At 43.7% G+C, this 27,455-nt stretch overlaps 1 protein-coding gene across 1 annotated transcript; it reads right to left on the reverse strand.

The window, feature by feature from the left end:
• Nucleotides 1-13,704: 13,704 nt before the first annotated feature.
• LOC138740076 (proteoglycan 4-like) lies at nt 13,705-16,104 on the reverse strand. The gene has a single exon (XM_069892500.1). It carries the CDS (start codon nt 16,102-16,104, stop codon nt 13,705-13,707), a length of 2,400 nt encoding a protein of 799 aa, XP_069748601.1.
• Between the last annotated feature and the right edge of the window lie 11,351 nt (nt 16,105-27,455).

Below are 27,455 nucleotides of genomic sequence, written 5' to 3' on the forward strand. Positions count from 1 at the left end.
GGAGTCTTAAAGAGAACTTTTTAATCAAATCATTTTTCATTGTAGATTTGACGATAACAACATAAAGCTACCTGAATATGTCAATCAACCCTGGTGAATCTTTCTACATTCTGGTCCATCCTTACCTTGTTAGTTGTCTTCCTGGGGTCTGTAGACTGGGTGCGGCCATCTTGATTCCTGTGTGCATGCGTGAGTCTTCAGTAGATGGTGGATTCGCGTATGTGAGTTCGGTCGGTGCATGTGCAAGAGTTAAGCACCCTAATGATATTGAATTTGCACCCCTAACTCTCGCACATGCACCATTTGAACTCCATAAATGAATCCACCGCGCATGCGTCACCAAAGGATCGTGTAAACACACAGGAATCAAGATGGCTGCGCCCAGTGTACGGACTCTGGGATGCCAAATAACAAGGCTTTTACATGGCCTGAATCTCTGTTATAGTTTGTCAAATACAACATAATCCATATAAATGTTATATATTTTCTTTATTTAAAAAAAATATTTTGGTCATATGTGCAGATAGACTTAAGTCACTACAGTTGAAAATCAGGAAATATCTATAAGCTGCAAAGCTTCCCAGATACAAGGAGTGTGTCTTCTGGATGAGAGGTTAGCGCAGAGAGCAACTGAGCCCTCGGATAAATCTTAACATATCAATGAGAGTCAGCATTTGTGACAGATGCATTATGTCTGACTAATTTAGTTGATTTTGTTTCAAGATATCTTCCTAGAACATAATCAATATGAGCAAAAATGGGATATTCTGCCCCTAATGCCTGCACTCCAATAAGGTCATGGTCGATGCTATTGTCTCAGTACTATTTTTCCTGCTCTAGTTTAATATCGAAAAAAAATTGTTCTCTCTCTTGAATGGAGTTATTCTAGTCAAGTTTATTATCATCTGATTGCTCAAGTTCAACCCGATGAAGCAGTGTTCTCTGGTTCTCGGTGCAAATCAGGATGACATACAACCAGTCATAACTCTCATACAGATAAACAATAATTTTTCATATCGTGAACAGATAAATAGATGAATGAATAAATAGACATAAATAAATAGGGAGACAAATAAGCAAACAAACAAATAAATTGAAAATTGATTGATAAATAGATATTGTTTTGTTAACTATGAGAGTCTCGGATGGTAAGAGTGAGCAGTTCCTTTGGTTGTTCAACATTTTCACTGCTTGTGGGAAGAAGCTGATCCTCAGCCTGATGGTACTGGCCTTGATAATTCCTGTATCTCTTCCCAGACTGGAGCAGCTGAAAGATACTGCATGCAGGGTGGAAGGAGTCCTCAATTATTTAGTGTGCCCTATTCAGACAATGATGCCAGTAGATCATCGTCAACAGGGTGAGGGGAGATGGTCTGGTTGGGAGGGTGGGAGTGTTCACCATCCTGCATTGCCGATTCCTTATTTTGAGGCTGAAACATGGTCTTTGATAACCCAACCATGGGAAAATATCAACTGAACTCCAAGAATTTTGTGTGTTTCAATGAGATGTTTGAAACTCAAGGGAATACAAACTCGATCTGCACAATTTGATAACTGCTGCATTTTAAAAATTATCCATAACCTTATTTGTCTAGTATTGCAACTTATTAGCGGTCGACCGACTATTTATCATCCATTGATGTTTCATTGAAGTATCTTCACTTGTTGTGGCTCTTCAGGGTTGCTTGACCGATGTGTGGAGCCGAGGCAAAGGAACTATATCGGGGATACAATAATAATTGTCAGCCAATAGTAGGTGAGCTGATAAACATCCTCTGGTGATGGTTTGAGCGATAAGCAAACTGTTGTTAAGCCAAGAACCTAGTGTCAATGTAATCTGTGGGTTTTATTTTGGTTATATATGAAGGGATAAGGTTGGGACTGAAGTCCTCAGCTGGAGTTAAAGGGAGTTAACTTAAATCTGAATTTGAATCTGATTTTCTTTTGTTATTTCAACTGAGTTATTCTGAAGGCCATTGAAAATGATTGGTGTAGATTTTCATTCATCAAAATGAACATATTAGTGTTTGGAGAAGTTTGTGTAAAGATAATATGACTAAGGTCATAAATGTACGATATAGACTGGCGCAATATAATTTTTTACATCAATTGTATTTGACCCCTCAGAAATTTTTTAAAAATCAACTTAGTTCTTCAGATTTGTATTTTAGGTGTGGTCAAGAAATAGGTACTTTTTTTCATTTGACTTGGACTTGTCTTAAGGTTATAAGTTTTAGGTCACAAATTAAATAGTTTTTAGGGCAGGCATTAAAAGTGAATTTACTTTTTGATCCATTGTTATTTTTATTAGAGGGAGATTAAGTCGATTGGTTTAGGGTTGAGATTGACTATGTACCAAATCGAATTTTTACGTTTGGCTTTGGCTGTTTCTAAAAAATGTTTAGCTATTACATGGAAGTCTGATTTGGTTTTAAGCATGAAAAGATGGCACATTGAAATGAAAGCTTGTGTTCCTTTAGAAAAGATAACATATAACTTGAGAGATAAATATTTTTTCTTTGTTAAAGTCTGGAGCCCCTAATTAAAAACTATTGGTTTTATATTTGATCTCTCGGTTCGCTTCAGTGGATGTCTGCAGCTAAAAAGTTTGGATGTGACTGTATTTATTGATGATCATTTTCTTTTCTTTGTAGGTGGGTAGGGGAGGAGGGAGGGTATTAGTGGGGTGCTTGAGGGAGATTGGGGGGTGGTTTATTTAATGATATTATGTTTGTATTTAATATACTGTAATCAATGTTATGTGATGTGATCTAAAATTTTAAATAAAACATTTTTAAAAATGTACAGAATTTTGCCTAATGCTAATAAAAACCTTTAAAAAAAAACCCTGAAAGCCCACTTTACAACCAGTGGGGGAGAAGTTTGCATTTGGTTGCTTGTGGTAATCAAGCATCGAGTAACGTACGATGGTCCGTGTAGCCGCTGTGATTGTAGTCAAAACACAGAAATGCTGGAGGAACTCAGCTGGTCTCGCAGCATCCATAGGAGGTTAAGATATATTACCCATGTTTCAGGCCTGAGCCCTTCCTCAAGTTTACCTTTCACTCCTATGGACGCTGCGAGATCTGCTGAGTTCCTCCAACATTTCTATGTTTTGACGCTAATCCTGCATTGATCCTGTGAACTCATCTCTGTCATTCACTGAATCTGCTTTGTGAGAATCTAATGTACGGACAGTGAGTAAATCTGACACTCCTTCCATGCACACATTTAGAGTCAGTAACAAATTTCTCTCCCATTGGTTTTTCCATCACCCCTCAATAAATGAAGTGCATTAATTCCTTCTCTTAACTCATTACTCAGATGGAGTCAAAACAGATAAAACATATTCAGGTTACATATGTCAGCTTTTGTCAGAACTGTATCTATCTTTAATGAGCTCAGATTTAATTATCCGGTACCCAAGAAGAACAGTGTGAGTTGCCTCAACGACTTCTGCCCAGTAGCACTAACTTCAACAGTGATAAAATGCTTTGAGAAGCTGGTCGTGGCCAGAATTAGCATGTAGCCAAGTGAAATTCTGCACCCACTGCAATTCACCTATTGTCACAATCACCCCACAGCAGATACAATATCGCTCAGCTCTGGATTACTTCAAAAACAGCAATTCATACATACGCCTGCTCTTCATCAACTACAGCTTGGCCATTATTCCCTCAGTGATGGTCATGAAGCAATAAATTCTAGGCCTCTGTACCCCACTCTGCAACTGGATCCTTGAGTTTCTCATTGGAAGATCACAGTCAGTATGAATTGGAAACAAAGTCTCCTCCTCACTGATCATTAACACAGGCGCACCCCAAGGATGTATGCTCAGCTCACTGGTCTATTCGCTATACACCCATGACTGTGTGGCCAGGCATAATTCCAATGCCATCTACAAGTTTGCCGATGACACCACAGTTGTCGGCCGAATCACAAATGGCAATGAGAGAGGAGGGAGAGAAATCTGCTCATTGAATAGTGCAATGAAAACAACAACCTTGAGCTTAACTTCAGCAAAACCAAAGAGATGATTGTGGACTTCAGAAGGATGTCAGGGGAACACGACCCAGTCCTCATCAAGGGCTCAGAGCTGGAGAGGGTCAATATCTTCATATTCCTGGGTGTCAACATCTCCAAGGATCTGTCCTGGAGCTTTCACGTTGATGCAATCACAAAGAAGGCTCACCAGCGGCTAGACTTTGTGAGGTGTCTAAGGTGGTTCGATATGTCATCAAAGACTTCTGGCTGGTTTCATCATTGCTTGGTATGGAGGCATCAACTCTCAGGAGAAGAATAAACTCCAGAGGGCTGTTAACTCAGCCTGTGACATCACAGGCACAAGACTTCACTCCATCTAGGACATCTACATGAGGCGTTGTCTTAAAAAAAAAGCAGCCACTATCCTCAACGACCCCCCTACCCAGGCCATGTCCTCTTCATTTTGCTACAATCGAGGAAAAGGTACAGGAGCCTAAAGATGAGCACTCAATGGCACAAGGACAGCTTCTTTCCCAATGCCATCAGATTCCTGAGTCCAGTTCTGGTCTCCAAACTTGAGGAAGGACATACTAGCTATAGAGGGTGTGCAGCGCAGATTTACAAGGTTAGTTCCAGGGATGGCAGGGTTGTCATATGCAGCAAGGCTAGAAAAACTGGACTTGAATCCATTGGAGTTTAGAAGGATGAGGGGGGACATGATTGAGGTATACAAAATCATCAGGGGGATAGACAAGGTGAAGTCTGATTACTTGTTCCCAATGATGGGGGAGATGAGGACTAGAGGGCATAGTTTAAGAATGCAGGGTAGGCCCTTTAGGACGGAGATGAGAAAGCATTTTTTTACCCAGAGAAGTGTGAATCTGTGGAATGCTCTGCCACAGAGGGTGGTAGAGGCGGATTCGCTGACTATGTTCAAAAGAGAGTTAGATAAGACTCTTGTGGGTAACAGAGTTAAGGGTTATGGGGATAAGGCTGGAAAGGGGTACTGATGGTAATGATCAGCCATGATCTAAAATGGCGGTGCTGGCCCGACGGGCCAAATGGCCTACTCCAGCTCCTATTGTCTATTGTCTATTGTCTATAATGAAATTGCCTTACTTTTTGTGCTCTATTATTGTAATTTTTTTTATAGTAATGTTGTATGATGGTTATAATAGGAATGTTTGCACTAGAACGCTGCTGCAAAACACTAAATTTCATTACTTGTTCATGACAATAAATCTTGATTCTGATTCTGATTTGCCTGTGCTCTCTTTGTTAAGAAGTTTGGCTTTCTTGTTTTTATAATGTTCTCTTTCTGGTTTTTTTGTCCCATCCTTTGTTATTTTCTGCAGTCTTATTGCTGCATTCTGTACCTTCGTGGTTGACCATAATTGCTTGAATGATGTCTTTGGGGAAAAGATTTGCCACACATTTTGTGCAAACAATACAAAAGGAGGCTAATCAGCCCATCACGTCCATTCTAACTCTCAGGGGGAAATCCATGAGTCCCAGTCCTATTCTTCTCCACGTATCCCTACAAACAACTCTCTTTACATGGAATCTCCGTTTGACCCTTTGATTCTTTTAGTAGCACATGCTCACTGATGGTACGTTTTTTGTAGTGGAGTTCCATAAACATCAGTTGAGTTTCAATGGAAGTGACAGAGTTTTTATTGCAGCCAATAGGAGCTGTGATTGCTGGTGGAGGTGGGAGATATAAAAGGGAGAGTGGAGAACTTCTGTGGTTAATAGCAGCCAATAGGAACAGAGATTACTGGTGGAGGTGGGAGATATGAAAGGGAGAGTGGAGAACTTCTGTGGTTAATAGCATCCAATAGGAGCTGTGATTGCTGGTGGAGGTGGGAGATATGAAAGGGAGAGTGGAGAACTTCTGTGGTTAATAGCATCCAATAGGAGCTGTGATTACTGGTGGAGGTGGGAGATATGAAAGGGAGTGTGGAGAACTTCCTTGGATAATAGCATCCAATAGGAGTTGTGATTACTGGAGGAGGTGGGAGATATGAAAGGGAGTGTGGAAAAATTCTGTGGTTAATAGCAGCCAATAGGAGCTGTGATTGCTGGTGGAGGTGGGAGATATGAAAGGGAGTGTGGAAAAATTCTGTGGTTAATAGCAGCCAATAGGAGCTGTGATTGCTGGTGGAGGTGGGAGATATGAAAGGGAGTGTGGAAAAATTCTGTGGTTAATAGCAGCCAATAGGAGCTGTGATTGCTGGTGGAGGTGGGAGATATGAAAGGGAGTGTGGAAAAATTCTGTGGTTAATAGCAGCCAATAGGAGCTGTGATTGCTGGTGGAGAAAAAAATGGTGGGTGTGAAACTTTCCTGGTTTATCGCAGATAATAAGAGATGGGATTATTGGTGGAAGTAGGGGAATATACTGTAAAGGGGACTGTGTAGAGGTTCTGGTTTATTGCAGCCAATAGGAGCAGAGATTACTGGTGGAGGTGGGAGATATAAAAGGGAGTGTGGAGAACTTTTGTGGTTAATAGCAGCCAATAGGAGCTGTGATTGCTGGTGGAGGTGGGAGATATGAAAGGGAGTGTGTAGAACTTCTGTGGATAATAGCATCCAATAGGAGCTGTGATTGCTGGTGGAGGAAAAAAATGGTGGGTGTGAAACTTTCCTGGTTTATCGCAGATAATAAGAGATGGGATTATTGGTGGAAGTAGGGGAATATACTGTAAAGGGGACTGTGTAGAGGTTCTGGTTTATTGCAGCCAATAGGAGCAGAGATTACTGGTGGAGGTGGGAGATATAAAAGGGAGTGTGGAGAACTTCTGTGGTTAATAGCAGCCAATAGGAGCTGTGATTGCTGGTGGAGGTGGGAGATATGAAAGGGAGTGTGGAAAAATTCTGTGGTTAATAGCAGCCAATAGGAGCTGTGATTGCTGGTGGAGGTGGGAGATATAAAAGGGAGTGTGGAGAACTTCTGTGGTTAATAGCAGCCAATAGGAGCTGTGATTGCTGGTGGAGGTGGGAGATATGAAAGGGAGTGTGGAGAACTTCCTTGGATAATAGCATCCAATAGGAGCTGTGATTGCTGGTGGAGGAAAAAAAAGGTGGGTGTGAAACTTTCCTGGTTTATCGCAGATAATAAGAGATGGGATTATTGGTGGAAGTAGGGGAATATACTGTAAAGGGGACTGTGTAGAGGTTCTGGTTTATTGCAGCCAAGAGGAGCAGAGATTACTGGTGGAGGTCGGAGATATAAAAGGGAGTGTGGAGAACTTCTGTGGTTAATAGCAGCCAATAGGAGCTGTGATTGCTGGTGGAGGTGGGAGATATGAAAGGGAGTGTGTAGAACTTCTGTGGATAATAGCATCCAATAGGAGCTGTGATTGCTGGTGGAGGAAAAAAATGGTGGGTGTGAAACTTTCCTGGTTTATCGCAGATAATAAGAGATGGGATTATTGGTGGAAGTAGGGGAATATACTGTAAAGGGGACTGTGTAGAGGTTCTGGTTTATTGCAGCCAATAGGAGCAGAGATTACTGGTGGAGGTGGGAGATATAAAAGGGAGTGTGGAGAACTTCTGTGGTTAATAGCAGCCAATAGGAGCTGTGATTGCTGGTGGAGGTGGGAGATATGAAAGGGAGTGTGGAAAAATTCTGTGGTTAATAGCAGCCAATAGGAGCTGTGATTGCTGGTGGAGGTGGGAGATATAAAAGGGAGTGTGGAGAACTTCTGTGGTTAATAGCAGCCAATAGGAGCTGTGATTGCTGGTGGAGGTGGGAGATATGAAAGGGAGTGTGGAGAACTTCCTTGGATAATAGCATCCAATAGGAGCTGTGATTGCTGGTGGAGGAAAAAAAAGGTGGGTGTGAAACTTTCTTGGTTTATCGCAGATAATAAGAGATGGGATTATTGGTGGAAGTAGGGGAATATACTGTAAAGGGGACTGTGTAGAGGTTCTGGTTTATTGCAGCCAAGAGGAGCAGAGATTACTGGTGGAGGTGGGAGATATAAAAGGGAGTGTGGAGAACTTCTGTGGTTAATAGCAGCCAATAGGAGCTGTGATTGCTGGTGGAGGTGGGAGATATGAAAGGGAGTGTGTAGAACTTCTGTGGATAATAGCATCCAATAGGAGCTGTGATTGCTGGTGGAGGAAAAAAATGGTGGGTGTGAAACTTTCCTGGTTTATCGCAGATAATAAGAGATGGGATTATTGGTGGAAGTAGGGGAATATACTGTAAAGGGGACTGTGTAGAGGTTCTGGTTTATTGCAGCCAATAGGAGCAGAGATTACTGGTGGAGGTGGTAGATATAAAAGGGAGTGTGGAGAACTTCTGTGGTTAATAGCAGCCAATAGGAGCTGTGATTGCTGGTGGAGGTGGGAGATATGAAAGGGAGTGTGGAAAAATTCTGTGGTTAATAGCAGCCAATAGGAGCTGTGATTGCTGGTGGAGGTGGGAGATATAAAAGGGAGTGTGGAGAACTTCTGTGGTTAATAGCAGCCAATAGGAGCTGTGATTGCTGGTGGAGGTGGGAGATATGAAAGGGAGTGTGGAGAACTTCCTTGGATAATAGCATCCAATAGGAGCTGTGATTGCTGGTGGAGGAAAATAAAGGTGGGTGTGAAACTTTCCTGGTATATCGCAGATAATAAGAGATGGGATTATTGGTGGAAGTAGGGGAATATACTGTAAAGGGGACAGTGTAGAGGTTCTGGTTTATTGCAGCCAATAGGAGCTGTGATTGCTGGTGGAGTAAAAAAATGGTGGGTGTGAAACTTTCCTGGTTTATCGCAGATAATAAGAGATGGGATTATTGGTGGAAGTAGGGGAATATACTGTAAAGGGGACTGTGTAGAGGTTCTGGTTTATTGCAGCCAATAGGAGCAGAGATTACTGGTGGAGGTGGGAGATAAAAAAGGGAGTGTGGAGAACTTCTGTGGTTAATAGCAGCCAATAGGAGCTGTGATTGCTGGTGGAGGTGGGAGATATGAAAGGGAGTGTGGAAAAATTCTGTGGTTAATAGCAGCCAATAGGAGCTGTGATTGCTGGTGGAGGTGGGAGATATAAAAGGGAGTGTGGAGAACTTCTGTGGTTAATAGCAGCCAATAGGAGCTGTGATTGCTGGTGGAGGTGGGAGATATGAAAGGGAGTGTGGAGAACTTCCTTAGATAATAGCATCCAATAGGAGCTGTGATTGCTGGTGGAGGAAAAAAAAGGTGGGTGTGAAACTTTCCTGGTATATCGCAGATAATAAGAGATGGGATTATTGGTGGAAGTAGGGGAATATACTGTAAAGGGGACAGTGTAGAGGTTCTGGTTTATTGCAGCCAATAGGAGCTGTGATTGCTGGTGGAGTAAAAAAATGGTGGGTGTGAAACTTTCCTGGTTTATCGCAGATAATAAGAGATGGGATTATTGGTGGAAGTAGGGGAATATACTTTAAAGGGGACTGTGTAGAGGTTCTGGTTTATTGCAGCCAATAGGAGCAGAGATTACTGGTGGAGGTGGGAGATATAAAAGGGAGTGTGGAGAACTTCTGTGGTTAATAGCAGCCAATAGGAGCTGTGATTGCCGGTGGAGGTGGGAGATATGAAAGGGAGTGTGGAAAAATTCTCTGGTTAATAGCAGCCACTAGGAGCTGTGCTTGCTGGTGGAGGTGGGAGATATGAAAGGGAGAGTGGAGAACTTCTGTGGATAATAGCATCCAATAGGAGCTGTGATTGCTGGTGGAGGAAAAATAAGGTGGGTGTGAAACTTTCCTGGTTTATCGCAGATAATAAGAGATGGGATTATTGGTGGAAGTAGGGGAATATACTGTAAAGGGGACTGTGTAGAGGTTCTGGTTTATTGCAGCCAATAGGAGCAGAGATTACTGGTGGAGGTGGGAGATATAAAAGGGTGTGTGGAGAATTTCTGTGGTTTGTAGCAGCCAATAGGAGCTGTGATTGCTGGTGGAGGTGGGAGATATGAAAGGGTGTGTGGAAAAATTCTGTGGTTAATAGCAGCCAATAGGAGCTGTGATTGCTGGTGGAGGTGGGAGATATGAAAGGGAGTGTGGAGAACTTCCTTGGATAATAGCATCCAATAGGAGCTGTGATTGCTGGTGGAGGAAAAAAAAGGTGGGTGTGAACTTTCATGGTTTATCGCAGATAATAAGTGATGGGATTATTGGTGGAAGTAGGGGAATATACTGTAAAGGGGACTGTGTAGAGGTTCTGGTTTATTGCAGCCAATAGGAGCAGAGATTACTGGTGGAGGTGGGAGATATAAAAGGGAGTGTGGAGAACCTCTGTGGTTAATAGCAGCCAATAGGAGCTGTGATTGCCGGTGGAGGTGGGAGATATGAAAGGGAGTGTGGAGAACTTCTGTGGATAATAGCAGCCAATAGGAGCTGTGATTGCTGGTGGAGGTGGGAGATATGAAAGAGAGTGTGTAGAACTTCTGTGGATAATAGCATCCAATAGGAGCTGTGATTGCTGGTGGAGGAAAAAAAAGGTGGGTGTGAAACTTTCCTGGTTTATCGCAGATAATAAGAGATGGGATTATTGGTGGAAGTAGGGGAATATACTGTAAAGGGGACTGTGTAGAGGTTCTTGTTTATTGCAGCCAATAGGAGCTGTGATTGCTGGTGGAGGAAAAAAAAGTTGGGTGTGAAACTTTCCTGGTTTATCGCAGATAATAAGAGATGGGATTATTGGTGGAAGTAGGGGAATATACTGTAAAGGGGACTGTGTTGAGTTTCTGGTTTATTGCAGCCAATAGGAGCTGTGATTGCTAGCGGAGGAAAAAAAAGGTGGGTGTGAAACTTTCCTGGTTTATCGCAGATAATAAGAGATGAGATTATTGGTGGAAGTAGGGGAATATACTGTAAAGGGGACTGTGTAGAGGTTCTGGTTTATTGCAGCCAATAGGAGCTGTGATTGCTGGTGGAGGAAAAAAAAGGTGGGTGTGAAACTTTCCTGGTTTATCGCAGATAATAAGAGATGGGATTATTGGTGGAAGTAGGGAATATACTGTAAAGGGGACTGTGTAGAGGTTCTGGTTTATTGCAGCCAATAGGAGCAGAGATTACTGGTGGAGGTGGGAGATATAAAAGGGAGTGTGGAGAACTTCTGTGGTTAATAGCAGCCAATAGGAGCTGTGATTGCTGGTGGAGGTGGGAGTTATGAAAGGGAGTGTGGAGAACTTCTGTGGATAATAGCAGCCAATAGGAGCTGTGATTGCTGGTGGAGGTGGGAGATATGAAAGGGAGTGTGGAGAACTTCTGTGGATAATAGCAGCCAATAGGAGCTCTAATTGCTGGTGGAGGTGGGAGTTATGAAAGAGAGTGTGGAGAACTTCTGTCGTTAATAGGAGCTGTGATTGCTGGGAGATATAAATTTGATGAACCAAGGGATAAGATGGATTTAGAGGGATTTGGGCCAAATGCAGGCAGGAGGGATGAGTGTGAGTGGGACATTATTGTCTGTGTGAGCAAATTGGGCGGAAGGACCCTCGGCTTTGGCTTTCAATTACTAAGTTCTATCACTAGTTTTGATGTTAAAAGAACTTTCAGCTTTAATTTCCTGAACTTGGAAGAAATGGCACAGTAACAAGCCCTTCTGCCCCATGAGCACGTGCCACTCCATTATGCCCTTGTGACCAGTTAACCGACTAACCTTCTATATCTTTTGTATGTGGGAGGAAAAGCACAGTCACGTGGCAAATGTACACTTTCCTTTATAGGCAGTGCTGGATTTGAGCCCTACTGAAATAGCATTGTTTAACTACTGTGCTATCCGTACTGCCATAACACAACCAGTTTATGTCTAACCTCTTGAACACTTAAATTTTAAAAGCTCAGTGAAAGACTTGTATCCTACAGTTGGTGAGATGTTTTTTGGTGCCTGAATATTTTTGAGAAGGTAAACCTGAGTATAGACTGGCCTGAGAGTCAAAGGACAAGGTAAGATGAGAGAAATATCGACAGTAGTTGGCGGTGAATAGGAGCTGGACTCGAATAATCAAATGTAAAGTGGGAAGCATCCACTCTGCTAAATTCCTCTTTAGTGCACATACGTCTTCCTTTTAAGATCTGAAGCACTAACAAACTCATTAAACCTAAAATATTCTCACAAATAGAGTATCGAATAATAGCCGAGATTGGAGAAGAAACAAACTGCCTGATTAACTAATTTGCTGGGTGCTATACTTTATACAATGAGCTGGAAATCAAATACAAGTGCCAGTCGGAGCAATACAATTGGAATGTAAAAGCCACAATTAAAAATGAATCTATTAGGCATTAGGGGTAGCATTGTTCTTAGAGGAACGCTATTACAGCATCAGGAGCGTTGGTTCAAATCTGGCACTGTCTGTACATTCTCCCTGTGTTTGTGTGGGTTTCCTTTGGGTGATCTAGCTTTCTCCCACCTTCCAAAAACACAGTTTGTAGCTTGATTATTGTATTTGCATGACAGGCTTGTGGGCCAGAAGGGCCTGTTACCACGCTGTATGTTTGAGTTTTAATTTAACTTGATCAGAAAATTAATTTCAGCTCTCCAAAGGACAGAATTCTGCCCAAAGTTTTAATCATGTGTTTATTATGTCATTTGGTGTTCAGAAGGGTAATTGAACTTGCTAATAATGTGATGTTAATATAAAAAAAATATTTAATCACACGAAAGGTGAAAGTGCATTTGCTTTGCAATTAAATAACTTGTGGGAATTGTCTATATCAGCATTTTTTTTTGGCCATGTATCAGTCTTGGTTTAATGTACAATCTCTTATTCTAAAGCAAGAAAGAGGTTTGATTCTATTTCCTGTCAGCTGCAAGGTTTAACTAATTAACCATGTTGTGTGCTTGAAAATAATGTGTGATCCCAAATCTTAGACGTTCTCTTAATTTCATTCATGGGTGCACACATCAGATATCACTAGGCTGTTGTTAGCAGATAGGAAATGAAGATGAGTTGCAGCCAACAAAAGAGAGAATGAAAGTTTTGCTGCAGTTTCTGTGTCAGAAACTGGATGTTCTCAGCAGTAACTTTAGGCTAGAATTCTATCAAAAAGCTGGAGTTGCCAATATTCATCTCGAGCACCCAATTTATTTTAATGTGCATGAAAAGTGATTTAACAGAATGGATTAAGGTAGCAATCCTTTCTGGGTGAATTTTTTTCCATCAAGAAATTGGCTTAGGATTTGTGTGCAATTCGCATTGGTATGTGCAGTTTGTCCTCTGTAACCTGTGACTGGCAACAACTATTTAAAGGAACCTTGACCACATATATTCAAGACTTGCTGTAGGCATTTCAAATGCTATCTGAGATGCTGAAGGTAACAGTGAATACTCCAGAGTTTGCCTGCTGTGATCCTCATCCAGTTTGTGCCTCGGGTGCAACACCGGTGGGGGCATGACATTGGTGGAGATGTCATTTTGGCAATATGTCCATGTAAGGTGTTAGCAGCCACATTTTTCAGACTCCATCTACCTAGACCTACCTCTTCAATGCATACAGGGTTATGCTTTCCACCATGCCTTTATTCTTACACTGCTCTCCCTGTCAAAGGCAAGATCACAATGTTTGCCACTAGAATATTCCAAACAATTGCAGGCAGAAAGTGTCTGCTGTTTCATATAAATTCAAAGCATTTGGCAGCTTCAAGGAAGCAGGCTGCATACTGTATTCATGGAAAGCTGGGTTTGTACACCTTGAACTGTGTGCAGAAAAGATTTGTATCTCAGCCATTGAGGTTTGCCACAATCAATGTTTTTTTTTGCATGCTTCTGGGGCATTTTCCTTCGCAGTGGCTTCTGGGGCATTTTCCTTCGCAGTGGCTTCTGGGGCATTTTCCTTCGCAGTGGCTTCTGGGGCATTTTCCTTCGCAGTGGCTTCTGGGGCATTTTCCTTCGCAGTGGCTTCTGGGGCTGCAGTGGCTTCTGGGGCATTTTCCTTCGCAGTGGCTTCTGGGGCTGCAGTGGCTTCTGGGGCATTTTCCTTCGCAGTGGCTTCTGGGGCTGCAGTGGCTTCTGGGGCATTTTCCTTCGCAGTGGCTTCTGGGGCTGCAGTGGCTTCTGGGGCATTTTCCTTCGCAGTGGCTTCTGGGGCTGCAGTGGCTTCTGGGGCATTTTCCTTCGCAGTGGCTTCTGGGGCTGCAGTGGCTTCTGGGGCATTTTCCTTCGCAGTGGCTTCTGGGGCTGCAGTGGCTTCTGGGGCATTTTCCTTCGCAGTGGCTTCTGGGGCTGCAGTGGCTTCTGGGGCATTTTCCTTCGCAGTGGCTTCTGGGGCTGCAGTGGCTTCTGGGGCATTTTCCTTCGCAGTGGCTTCTGGGGCATTTTCCTTCGCAGTGGCTTCTGGGGCATTTTCCTTCGCAGTGGCTTCTGGGGCATTTTCCTTCGCAGTGGCTTCTGGGGCATTTTCCTTCGCAGTGGCTTCTGGGGCATTTTCCTTCGCAGTGGCTTCTGGGGCATTTTCCTTCGCAGTGGCTTCTGGGGCATTTTCCTTCGCAGTGGCTTCTGGGGCATTTTCCTTCGCAGTGGCTTCTGGGGCATTTTCCTTCGCAGTGGCTTCTGGGGCATTTTCCTTCGCAGTGGCTTCTGGGGCATTTTCCTTCGCAGTGGCTTCTGGGGCATTTTCCTCCGCAGTGGCTTCTGGGGCATTTTCCTTCGCAGTGGCTTCTGGGGCATTTTCCTTCGCAGTGGCTTCTGGGGCATTTTCCTCCGCAGTGGCTTCTGGGGCATTTTCCTTCGCAGTGGCTTCTGGGGCTGCAGTGGCTTCTGGGGCATTTTCCTTCGCAGTGGCTTCTGGGGCTGCAGTGGCTTCTGGGGCATTTTCCTTCGCAGTGGCTTCTGGGGCTGCAGTGGCTTCTGGGGCATTTTCCTTCGCAGTGGCTTCTGGGGCTGCAGTGGCTTCTGGGGCATTTTCCTTCGCAGTGGCTTCTGGGGCTGCAGTGGCTTCTGGGGCATTTTCCTTCGCAGTGGCTTCTGGGGCTGCAGTGGCTTCTGGGGCATTTTCCTTCGCAGTGGCTTCTGGGGCTGCAGTGGCTTCTGGGGCATTTTCCTTCGCAGTGGCTTCTGGGGCTGCAGTGGCTTCTGGGGCATTTTCCTTCGCAGTGGCTTCTGGGGCTGCAGTGGCTTCTGGGGCATTTTCCTTCGCAGTGGCTTCTGGGGCTGCAGTGGCTTCTGGGGCATTTTCCTTCGCAGTGGCTTCTGGGGCTGCAGTGGCTTCTGGGGCATTTTCCTTCGCAGTGGCTTCTGGGGCTGCAGTGGCTTCTGGGGCATTTTCCTTCGCAGTGGCTTCTGGGGCTGCAGTGGCTTCTGGGGCATTTTCCTTCGCAGTGGCTTCTGGGGCTGCAGTGGCTTCTGGGGCATTTTCCTTCGCAGTGGCTTCTGGGGCTGCAGTGGCTTCTGGGGCATTTTCCTTCGCAGTGGCTTCTGGGGCTGCAGTGGCTTCTGGGGCATTTTCCTTCGCAGTGGCTTCTGGGGCTGCAGTGGCTTCTGGGGCATTTTCCTTCGCAGTGGCTTCTGGGGCTGCAGTGGCTTCTGGGGCATTTTCCTTCGCAGTGGCTTCTGGGGCTGCAGTGGCTTCTGGGGCATTTTCCTTCGCAGTGGCTTCTGGGGCTGCAGTGGCTTCTGGGGCATTTTCCTTCGCAGTGGCTTCTGGGGCTGCAGTGGCTTCTGGGGCATTTTCCTTCGCAGTGGCTTCTGGGGCTGCAGTGGCTTCTGGGGCATTTTCCTTCGCAGTGGCTTCTGGGGCTGCAGTGGCTTCTGGGGCATTTTCCTTCGCAGTGGCTTCTGGGGCTGCAGTGGCTTCTGGGGCATTTTCCTTCGCAGTGGCTTCTGGGGCTGCAGTGGCTTCTGGGGCATTTTCCTTCGCAGTGGCTTCTGGGGCTGCAGTGGCTTCTGGGGCATTTTCCTTCGCAGTGGCTTCTGGGGCTGCAGTGGCTTCTGGGGCATTTTCCTTCGCAGTGGCTTCTGGGGCTGCAGTGGCTTCTGGGGCATTTTCCTTCGCAGTGGCTTCTGGGGCTGCAGTGGCTTCTGGGGCATTTTCCTTCGCAGTGGCTTCTGGGGCTGCAGTGGCTTCTGGGGCATTTTCCTTCGCAGTGGCTTCTGGGGCTGCAGTGGCTTCTGGGGCATTTTCCTTCGCAGTGGCTTCTGTTATCATAGTCAAGTTTATTGTCTTCTGATTGCTCAAGTACAACCCAGCAAAACAGTGTCCTCTGTGTAAAACTTGCAGACTCACAACCAGACATAACATCCATACAGACAAACAATATGATATGCAGACAAGTATTTGTACATAAATATTATTTTCTAAATGAGTCTTTGATGGATTTACTTGTTCAGCATTCTCACTGCCTATGGGACAAAACTGTTCCTCAGCTGGCTCTGATACTCCTGGACCTCTTTCCCAATGGGACCAGGTGAAAGATGGTGAGCAGAGTGGAAGGGCTGCTCAATAATTTTGTGTACCCTCTTCAGATATCGATCATGGTATATCACATGGGGGAGGGGAGTGGAGGGAACAATCCTCTTTGCCGCTCCAGAGGTCCTGTGGATTAACCTCTGGTCCATTTCTCTGCAGCAAACAGACCACACTGATGCAGCCAGACAGAATGTTCTCAATAAACCTCCTGTAAAGGTTGACATAATGGTGCCTGGTATACTTGCCCACTTCAGTCTTCTCTGGCAGTGTAGATGATGTTGCAATTTCCTGATAAGAGAGGAGATGGTTGTGTGTCCACAATAGTTCACTAGTTAAGTGGACTCCAAGGAGCTTGGCTCTCTCCATTACAGAGATATTGATGTGAAGTGGAGGGTAGTCCCCCTAAATTCCATTTATCTGGTCCACTTTGAGACTCTCATAAATCTCACAGTCCTCTATTTTGGCATTTGTGGAGAGAGAAAAAGGGTCAACACTTCTGGTTTGTGAGTTTTTTTTTAAAATCTGAAGCTGCTAAAGTTTGAATTTTTAAGTTGGAGTGAATGGGGGGGGGTAAGGGTGGGGGTGGGGTGGACAAGGGTCATATCTTTGACAAGATGCAGATCAAGTGACTGAATGACATGAGTTGTCGTGGTGTTGCTCAGAGAAGATGGTAGAGGCTTGTTATTCACAGCTAATGTCTGAAGCAGCATTGTGTCAATGCAAAGAAACAATCTTCTCCCCCTCAAGTGTACAAGGTAGGTTAATTGGGTAGCATGTGTTCCATGGGCCACAAGAGTCTTCAATTCATGCTGTAACATTAAAATATTCCACGGAGATGCACATCACTTGGATCCCTGGAGAATCTCATAGTTCCATATTTAAATTTGAGGAAGTTGGCCAAGTAAAGGTCAGAACAGTAAAAATCCCCCGCCCCGTCACTTTCACATGTCCTCTGGTACATGACACCTGGAGCAAAGATTCTCACTGGCTACATTATTATGCCTCTCTTTCGGCTTCTGCTGCTCCAGAGAAAACTACCCAAGTTTGTCCAATATTTCTGCATAGCTTGTAGCCAGACAGAATCTCTTCTGATCCCTTTCAAAAGCCTCCATATCTTTCTCGTCATGGGGAAGAATTACAGCTAATGCTCCAATTTTAGCCTAACCAAAGTTTTGTATAGCTGCAAGATGACTTCCTTATTCTTGTGCTCAATGCAGCTGAGCATATCCTACACTTCGTTACCACTCTATCTATGCGAGGTCCCTTTCAAGGAGCTTTTGATGTATGTAATCCCTCCCCCCCAACTGAACCCTCTGCACATAAATACCTTTGAGAGTCCTTCCATTAACTGTAGACTTCCCCCTTAAATTTAACTTCCCAGAGTGCAACACCTTGCATTAGTCTGGATTGAACACCATTGGCCATTTCTTTGCCCATAACTATAATTGATCTATATCCTGTTTCATTTTTTGTGCCATATGCAAGCTTACTAACTCACCCATTTATTTTTCCATCCAAGGCATAGATAAAGATTTATCACAAACAATAGGGGTCCAACACACTGATACCTGCCGAACACCATTGTTGATGGGCCACCAGCTAGAGTAACAGCCTTCCATCAGTACCTTTTGTCTTCTATGGGCAAATCGATGCTGAATCCAAACTATCAATTCAATTCTACATCACTTTGCAAAAGAGTTATTAAGTTATTGTTATTAACCAGACAATTGAGAGCAGTGATAGCAGGGAACTTATCTCGCCTCTGTGCAAGGAAAATGTGAAGGGGTCTTGGGGTATCCTGGTATGATATCAAGGTACAGGTGGATTGGAGACCACTGGAAAAATTGAGCTGTTTGGGACTTGGAGAATGGTAGCTGTTGGAATGTGCAAGGCATCAAGAAGTTTCATGCGGATTGGGGGAAAAATGGATTTAAAAAAAAAAGGAAAAAGCGTGTTCTGTCCAACAAGAGGATGGCGTGGTTAGTGCAATGCTATTATATTGTGAACAATCCATGTCAATTCTGCTGCTGGCTATAAGGAGTTTGCTTGTTCCCTCCATGTCATCATGGGATTCCTCCAGGTGCTTCTGTTTTCTCATCTTTCAAAACACACTGGGGTTGTAGGTTATAGTACTTGGGGCATTTGGGTCACATGAGCCTGTTACCAAGCTGTATGTTTAAATTTAAAAATGTAAGAACTGGCTAGAATAATCTGTCTCCGAAGCTGTACTTGGCTGGATCTATTTCATTTAAGACCCAATTAAATCCACTATTTGTGTGTCAACCACCTTAAAGGTGTTTCTAAGATATTTTAGGCCAATTCTACAAATTTTTGCAAGGGATTATGTGTGACAGGTTTAGTGCATGAATAAAGTATGGAATTTAATTGATGAGTGCTTTTAAGAAGTTGTGAAATTGATTAATCACAGTAAGTATTCAACAATCAAACCATAATATACATCCTCAATGAGTTCAGTGATCTCCAGGGATTCCAGTCCAGCTTTACAATTGTGCCTGTACCTGTGACTGGTGTATGAGTTCATTGATACACTCATCTTCCCAATCCTGGCTCAGCTGTCTTGTCGATAGCTGCTCTCTTCTGTTACCTTCTCTCAGACCATATCCAAGGAGAGAAGACAACATTCTCTTTTCCTCTATCAAAATTGTCTTGGGCACTCATTATCCCTTGCTATCCACCTCTTGAAATATCTCTGTGCCTTCCTTTCACAGACCACCCCCTACTTGAGACTACTGTTCCCTCTCCCTCAATTTTCATCCTGTTTATTTGGTGGCAACATTCTCCAGTCACTAGAGAGCATCAATTGCACTACGTATATCATTTTGAGGCAACTTTAAAGCTTGCACCTGCTGGTCAAAATGCAAACCACTGCAAGAATTTGCAAAACGTCAATTGGGAATGCTACACTGAAATCAATAATCTCAGTGCCAGCAGGGAGTTACACAGAGAAATGCAATTCTCGCAGTGAAGTTTTTGGTCTTTATGTGACTTTAACAAACAGAGCTGGGATGACCTGTAAGGTGGTTCTAATGCTAATAAAAGGTAGCAAAGCAATTTCTAACTCAGTGAGTGGTAAAATGATCCATTAAAATCTGCTGCCTGCAAGATGATGGAGCTGTTAAATGGGCACTTTGAATCTATTTTCACAGTGAAGGAACAGGACAAAATAATGAGCAAATTTAATATAATTTAATAAATGGTAATGAAGAATTCAACCCCTAGAAGGTTTCTTGGAAAGACATTAGGAAAGTCCAGTAGATCGAAGGAAATACTTACATGAAAGTTGTTTATCTTCAGCAGCTCCTCGGTTACCTGTTAGTACTGAAAATAAAATTTTGTGTCGGGGTCTCAATGATCCCACTCTATAATCAGAGGTTTGTCACTTGGAGTAACTCTTCAGGGAGTTAGAATTTTTAACATGGACTGGCCTTTCAGTGCAGAATGGAGGAGGGGGGGGGGGGGACATTTTCAGATGTTAACTGAATTTTAACTGCCCTCAGACAATAATGTAAATATCCCATGGCACTATTTGATGCTTGAGATTGTCTGATCTCAGAAGCTAAGCAGCCTCTGGACTGGTCAGTATTTGGAGGGGAGACTGCCGAGGAACACAAGGTGCTGAAGTATCTGAGGGGTGCTGGACAAAGTGGCGATTCTGTCTGCCTTACGGTGATTTAAAAAGTTAGATTTTCATGTAGGTTACGTTCTAAAAATGTAGTATTACATAACAATAATGGAACATTTTTTGAAGACCTTCCCCTGTGTAAAAGCCTACAATTTTCCCTCAACAATGTGTGATTATTCATTTAATTCATTGTAGGAAAGTGTCGTGGACAAATTGACCGCTAATGCAACAGTTGCAAATGAATGCTCTGGGTAGGTGATTCAAATGATCATGGGTCCAGGCTACTTCATAAGGCTTTCACGTACCCCAGCCTGCCTGCAGACAAAGTCTTAATGAAGGATTTTGACCTGAAATTACCCATCCTTTTCTCCCACCTCTTCTGCTTGATCCTGTAACAGATATGTTGATAATATTTGAAGTTTACAAAACCCAAGATGTATAATTCTTGGTTACAGGGATAAACTGGCAAACACTATACACTGAGAGAACAAGGGCAGATTTGATGGCCTGAATGACTGACTTCCATTCCTTTCTTATATCTTGTGATGATATTAGTTTGGAAACGCTGAGTGTAGAAGACAAGCTAATAATGAAATAACAATAGGACCACCATGGACGTCAGGACAATGGGTACTTTAAGGGAACAGTATTGGATATATTCAGCCTTGTGGTGGTAGTGATGCAAACCCCAGATCCACCTGCGTGACGGGTGCCACACTTTGCAAAATCAAATGTTGGAACAGTAAAGGTTTTGCAGAACAGACTGAAGCTGTGTGATGTCAGGTCACACAGGAAGAGAGGTGCAAAAAATGTCTGGAGGAGTTAAGAAGAAGACCCCATGGTGCACACAGGAGTAAAACAGTAATCTCTACAAGGGGTGGGGGGTGGGGGAAGGAGTTACTGCTCTGTACTATATCACAGTAGCCAGAATAGGAGAAGGAGAGTCCCTGTGGGATACACTGGTTTTAGATCTTTGTAAAGTAAAGGGTTGAATTACAGTCACCAGAATAGCTGCTGTTATGTGACTCCTAACAAAAGGCGACTATGGAAATAAGTGGATTTCGGAAGAGCGACCACTTCTTGAATCCCTTTTGAAGATAAAGGATACAGCCTCATAAAGGAAAGAAACTCTTAGGAAGCTAAGAGGGAGTTGAAGATCACAAATGTGAGAGTTTAAGAAGAAATTTCTTCTTGGGAAAATAGCTTAACAAAATTTGTGAGTTTAACAAACACCTTATTACTGCTTTTAAGCAACAATTTAAAAGAACGATGTTTTGTAATTGTTTAATCTTGTATTTGTATGTGTGAGTTCTTAGGCAACACATGGATGAAGGAAAAGGTTCTTTGCTTTAAAGTTGATATAAACAGCATATGAGGCATGCCATGTGGCTGCAAGCCTCCACTACAGATCTAACATACTGCAGTCTCTGCATCAGCCCCTGCTGACAACCAAGTATAATCAAATGGAAGTAATAATCCTTAAGGCATTGCTAGTTGCACCACAACCATGATCACTCTCATTACAGTAATCACTTCCAAACTACAATTTAATTGACCTTCAAGTTCAACATGACCTTAAAATACTGGGCCTTAAAACTAACTTTTCAGACTCCAGTTTAAACTAAAACAGTTTGGACTCACACATTATGTGGTTAATAGTTTAATAAAAATTATTCTTTGAATCTTCCCCTGTCCGGTGAATCTTCCATTGATGTTCTTGAATTGGGGCTAATGGGGGTCGGAAAGTTCGTAACAGACCCGTTGAGTTCTTCCAGCCAATTGTGGTTTTTGCTCCAGAATCCAGTGTCTGTAGCTTTTTGTGTTTTTTTTTAAATGTGGAAAACACTAAATAGATTTCAGGTAAGGAGAGAGATTTGGAGAGGATTTGCAGAAGTTTTTTTTCGCCCAGTGAGTGAAATCTGGAACACTCAGTTAAGGGTGAGAACGAGGTCTTAATAAATTCTCCTTTGACTCCTCCCACTTTCTTCAAATCAGAGGATTAACCATGGGTAGCCTCATGGTGCCCAGCTATCCCTGCCTTTTTGTGGGCTTTTTAGAGCAAATCCATGCTACAGGCAAGGCCCCTCAACTTGTCCTCCGCCGCATTGGGAACTGCATTGCTGCCGCCTCAAGCACCCATGATGAGCTCATCAACTTTATTTTCTTTGCTGCTTACTTTCACCTGACCCCAGATTCACATGGTCCATCTCTGGCAACATTCTCCCCTTTCTTGGTCTCTCTTTCTCCATCTCTGGAGACCAACTTTCTACGGACATTTTTAAAAACCTACCAACTACCACCACTGCACTTCTTCACACCCAGTCCCCTGTAAGGATTCTATTTTCTCACCATTCCTCTGTCGTATCTATACCCAAGATGAGGTCTTCCAGTCCAGATCATATGAAATATTCTCCTTCTTACAAAAGCATGGATTCCCCTCCACCACCATCAATTCATCCATTTCCTGCTCATTTTCCCTGGCCCCCTCTGTTTTCAAACACACCAAAAACAATATGGCTCTTGTCCTTGTCTACCTCCCCTCTTGCATCCACATACAACATATTATCCTCCATTACCTACCACATGATCCCACCACCAGCTACATCTTCCCCCTCTATTCCCCTTTCTGCATTCCATGAGGATGACTCCCTCCTTAACTCCCTCATCCACTCATTTCTTTCCATTAATCGCCCACGGCACCTTCCCCTGTGGCCACAGCAAGTGCCACACTAGTGTCTACACCTCCTCCCTCACCACCACTTGGAACCCCAAACAGTCTTTCCTAGTGAACCGACACTTGTGTATCTGCGGGAGTTATCTACTGCATCTGAGACTCCTGTTGTGGCCTTCTCTACATCAGAGAGACTGGACGCACACTAGGAGATCACTTTGCTGAGCACCATTGCCCTGTTCACAGGGGATCACCCAGTGGCCAACGATTTCAATTGCAGAAGTCCCACTCCCATGTTGATATATCTGTCTATAGGCTCATGCACTTGTCAAACCAAGAACACCCATAAATTGGAGGAGCAACACCTAATTTTCCATTTGGGCCCTCCAACTGGATGGTATTAACATGGACTTTTCCAATTTCTGCTTGCCTGCTCTCTTCTTTCTCCCTTTCCTTTCCCTTTGTCGTCTTTCCTCCAGCTCTCCAACTTCTTCCCTCTCCACTCACAGAACCCTCCCACCCTTATCCATCTGCTCCTCCCCCACCTCTCTCACCAACACCTCCAACTCCCATGCCCTTTTTGTTTTGCACATACCTTAATGAAGGGTTTAAGGCCAAAATGTTGGTTGTAAATCTTTCTGTGCAATATAAAGTACAGTGTTTAACTTGCTGAGTTTCTCCAGCATTGCTTTTATTTAAACTTCAAATTTTACCTGCTATAAGGCAAGTGAAGAGTTTCCATGACCATTGTCTGGCACCCCTAACAATAAGAGAAAAAGCAAGCATGAGTCCCTTCAGAGATGCTGAGTGTCCATGGATTCACCTCCAATGTACCTGCAGCCTCATAGAATTCTTTTCCAGCCATTGGCAAGCTGAGTTCTGGATCCAAACCCCCAATACTATCAGGAAGCCTTCAAAAGCCACAAACCTTGCACCCACTTGAATCCTGGTTCTGATATCTGCTTCCCAAGCACCAGTCTCCAGCAAGCCACAGATCTGTGTGAGCCCTTTGACCACAACCTGCCAGCAGCCCACAATCTCTGTGACCTTCAACTGCAGCCTATGTGGGTCCTTCAGCCACTGAACTCTTTGCTGGTCCATGTCTGTAGTCCCCTTCCTTTAGGGTTATCTCCCAGTCTTTTCCTTCTCAATGGGGGTTTTTCACCCCTTTCACATGCCCGTCTGCTGCCCCCCTAGAATTGCAACTCCCTGTGTGGTATGCTGCCCAGTACTGGCTCTGCTATCTTCGGCACAGATTCTTGTGATTGCAGTATTTTTCTTTTAAAAAAAGCTGATATGGAGGCGTTGGGATCACAACTGTTCATTTGAACCCTGCAGAGCAGCATTGTCTCTGCTCCATGCTTTCTCAGGTCCAGGGTAGGGCTGACATTATAGTAGTGCCACCATTTCGTTTTTAAAAGGTTGGGATGTTTTATCAAGAAGATAATAGCTCAATCAAGGGGTGAAGGTAACAGGGGATGGTCCAAGAGGTGATGGGGTAATGAAGAGAAGGCAGAAAAAGTGAAAGGAGAGCCAAGGAGAGGGGTAGAAACTTGGATTAAAAAAAATTAAGAGCCCTGTGGTGCGCTGTTAGACAGAATCAGACACACACAAGGTAAAGACTGAACAACAGGCTTTAATCCACAAATACTTCCACAGAGCCAGGCTGGCTGTGGCTGCAGCAACTCAGTGTGAGGCCTCGGGAGGCCGGTGCAGGCTTGTATCCCGGAGGATGATTGACACCCGACTGGGTGGGGCTTGATACATTCAGGCCGACTGATTGACAGCCGGCCAGGTGTTGTCCTGTCCCCTTGCACTCCTACAGGTACAGAGGTTTCCCCCTGCAGTAGGCTGGTGGTGTACCACCACAAGCCCTAACTGAGTAGGGCCCATGCATGGATTTGGAGGAAATGGGAGGAGTGGAGGGAGAAATGCAAGAACAAGTGGATAAGAATGTTAGCAGATGAGGATTGAAGAGCGTATTCTGCATTCAAGAAAGGAGGAAAGGGCACTGAGGCCATCCTGATGGGTAGTGGGTATAGCATATCCATCTAAACGATGACACTGAGTGGGTATAGCATATTCATCTAAACGATGACACTGAGGCATTGAAAAATTTGAATTCTTCAGAGGTGTAAAGTGTGAGTGATGTCCCAGATGTAGGTGGGAAAGTTGAATGCCCAGTGCAGTCCCAGAGGTAGCCACCACCTTTCAGATGAAACTTCAAGGCCTTTTTTAGTAGCCTCTGGATACCAAGGATCCAGTGGCTCTCTTTATTAAGAGGTATTCTGTCTAATATCTATCCTTCAAAATGTTGAAGGAGAATGGGCCTCCCTCAATCTAGACCTTGCCTTGCATTCAGCTCTCACTGAATTGTTCCAGTTACACCTTCCCAGCTTTGTGACTGTGGCCAATCCTTGTAGCAGAATGGTTCTCGAGTCCCCCTTGAGTCACAGCAGAGAAGATCAAGGTTCCACCTATTATGATGAGTGATATTTGGAAGCAGATAAGGTATTAAATTATTGAGGGAGGAAAAAATTAAAGGCTAGAATGATAAATTCATTAAAAATGCATCTGATTTATGGAAATGAATGTAAAATGTATGTTTTTTTTTTAAACTGCTGTTAAAAAGCCTTCAGTTTTTTAATGAAGTTGTTGATTCAATTAAAATGGCCTGGTACCAGGTGCATTAGCTTACGTATCGTAGGTTGAGAGGCCAGATGTAATGTGCACCTACTTCAGTTATTTCTGGAACTGATTCAAGGGACAGAGAGGCAGTCTGGTGCATCTTACCACCTGCTTTTACATTGCTGTTTTAGGAAAGTAGAACACAAAATAGATAAATGTCAGCTTGTAACTCAACCTGGCCAATTATCTGGCTATTATCATTTTGCTGTTGGTGGGAACATGTAAATTGACTTGCAGTGACCACACCTCAAATGATTACGGAGGTTTAAAGGGGATGTGGAAGAAGCCACACAAATTCAAATGGAGATTGTTTCCACTTGTGGGGGCATCTAGAAACTGGACTCATTTCTTGAAGGAAAAAAAACCAAAGCAGTTGTCCAATGAGGACCAGGAGGAGGTGAAACTTGATTCTCAGACAGGCTCACAAGTCTTTCGAGTTCTTCTCAAATCTGAGTCTTTGTACTGTTATACAGCAGAGGAGGAATTTTTTTTAAGCAAGCAGGTGAAAGGTGACTGGGGTAGGTGGGGATGTGAAGCCATCAGGACAGCTAAGATTATGTTGAAAGTTCAAGGGGCTTAGAGGCCACTTCACCTTCTGATTAGTCTGTTCCTTTGTATTTCTTTCTAGTGGCCTGATGAGTCAAGAGATCAGGCACAAAATGAGTGAAACCTGGTCACAAGCAGGAAAGTATTGTTAACCTGTGGTAACAAACTTGCTTCACATTGAGGGACGATCTTAAACTCTAGATTCCATGTGTGCCCTTTGTTGGACTCTGGCTTTAATTTATTTACTCTTAATTTAGTCTATGTGTGAACTGAGTCCAGCGCGTTCGTTGAATGAAGTGATAGGAGAAGGTATTCGGTTCAACAGTCAGTTTATTACACCACACAGCACAGCACAGCACAAGAATAAAACTTAACAGAGCTCTGGGTCAGTCTGTTAGTTCATAGGTCACCTGCCAGTGAGCTACTCCCCGAGACTGACCCCTATTGTCCAGTTGGCACAGTTTATATAGGTCAATCTTATCACACAGAACAAAAGTTGTTTTCCCTGCTAGATCTTTTTGCATAAGGGTTATCACAAGTCATCTCCTGTTTTGCAGATTTCTGGGGTGTAGCCTTCCCATGTTAATCCTCCAGGCCAGACTATCCTGTTGTTTAGATCTGAAATTAATTCATCCCCAGATATTTCTAATCACCATTCGGTCCCTGTCTGGCCAATTTCTGCTGTTCTCTTTAACACCTCCTCGTGCCTTAATCTTCCTCCTAGACTGGTTTTCCATTCCCTTTGATTCTTGCGGGCCATTCTTTGTTCTGATCTGGCCTGTGTCTCCTGTGCTACTTCCCACCTCCTTCAGTTGAGCATTCCTCCTAAATCGTTTTATGCATATCCTCTCCCTGTATCTTGGGAGAGGCCAATTTTGTTCAGCCAACTTTGCTCCATGCTGTGACAGCCACTTAGCCACATTCCTCTTTCCCTGACTCATGCAGTACAAATAAACTTATTGATTAATCATTTATTTCATAATGTTTTAACCCCTAGATTCCAACACCTTTGAAACCTACAATGCCAGAGGCTGAGTCCTCTCTCAAGCTACTTCCCTTCACCCAATACATGGAGGCATGGTTGTTTCTCACCCAGTAGAGGAATGTGAGATCTGTATCTCAGAGTAATGCAGAGCAAAGAAAGAGGCCCTTCGGTCCAGTCTAGGCTGACTGTTATGTCTATTTATACTAAGCCCATTAATTCCATATCCCACTATGCCTTGCCCATTCAAGTACTTGTCCAGATCCCTTTTCAAACATGTTTTTGTTCCTATACAGAGTCGTAGTCATATAGCATGGATCATAGAACACAGAACAGGACACCACAGTACAGGCCCATTAACCTACAATGTTGTGCCGACCCATTTAAAACTACTCCACAACAGTCTAATCCTTTCTTACCTCACACCCATCACCCTGTATTTTTCCTACATCCATATTCCTATCTAGGGCCTTTGGAAAGTCCTTATTGTACCAGCCTCCACCACTGGCCCCATCAATGCATTCTAGGCACTCACCACTCAGTTTAAAAAAAATAAAAAC

The sequence above is a fragment of the Narcine bancroftii genome, chromosome 7, assembly GCF_036971445.1.
Source record: "Narcine bancroftii isolate sNarBan1 chromosome 7, sNarBan1.hap1, whole genome shotgun sequence".
Taxonomy (NCBI): Eukaryota; Metazoa; Chordata; class Chondrichthyes; order Torpediniformes; family Narcinidae; genus Narcine; species Narcine bancroftii.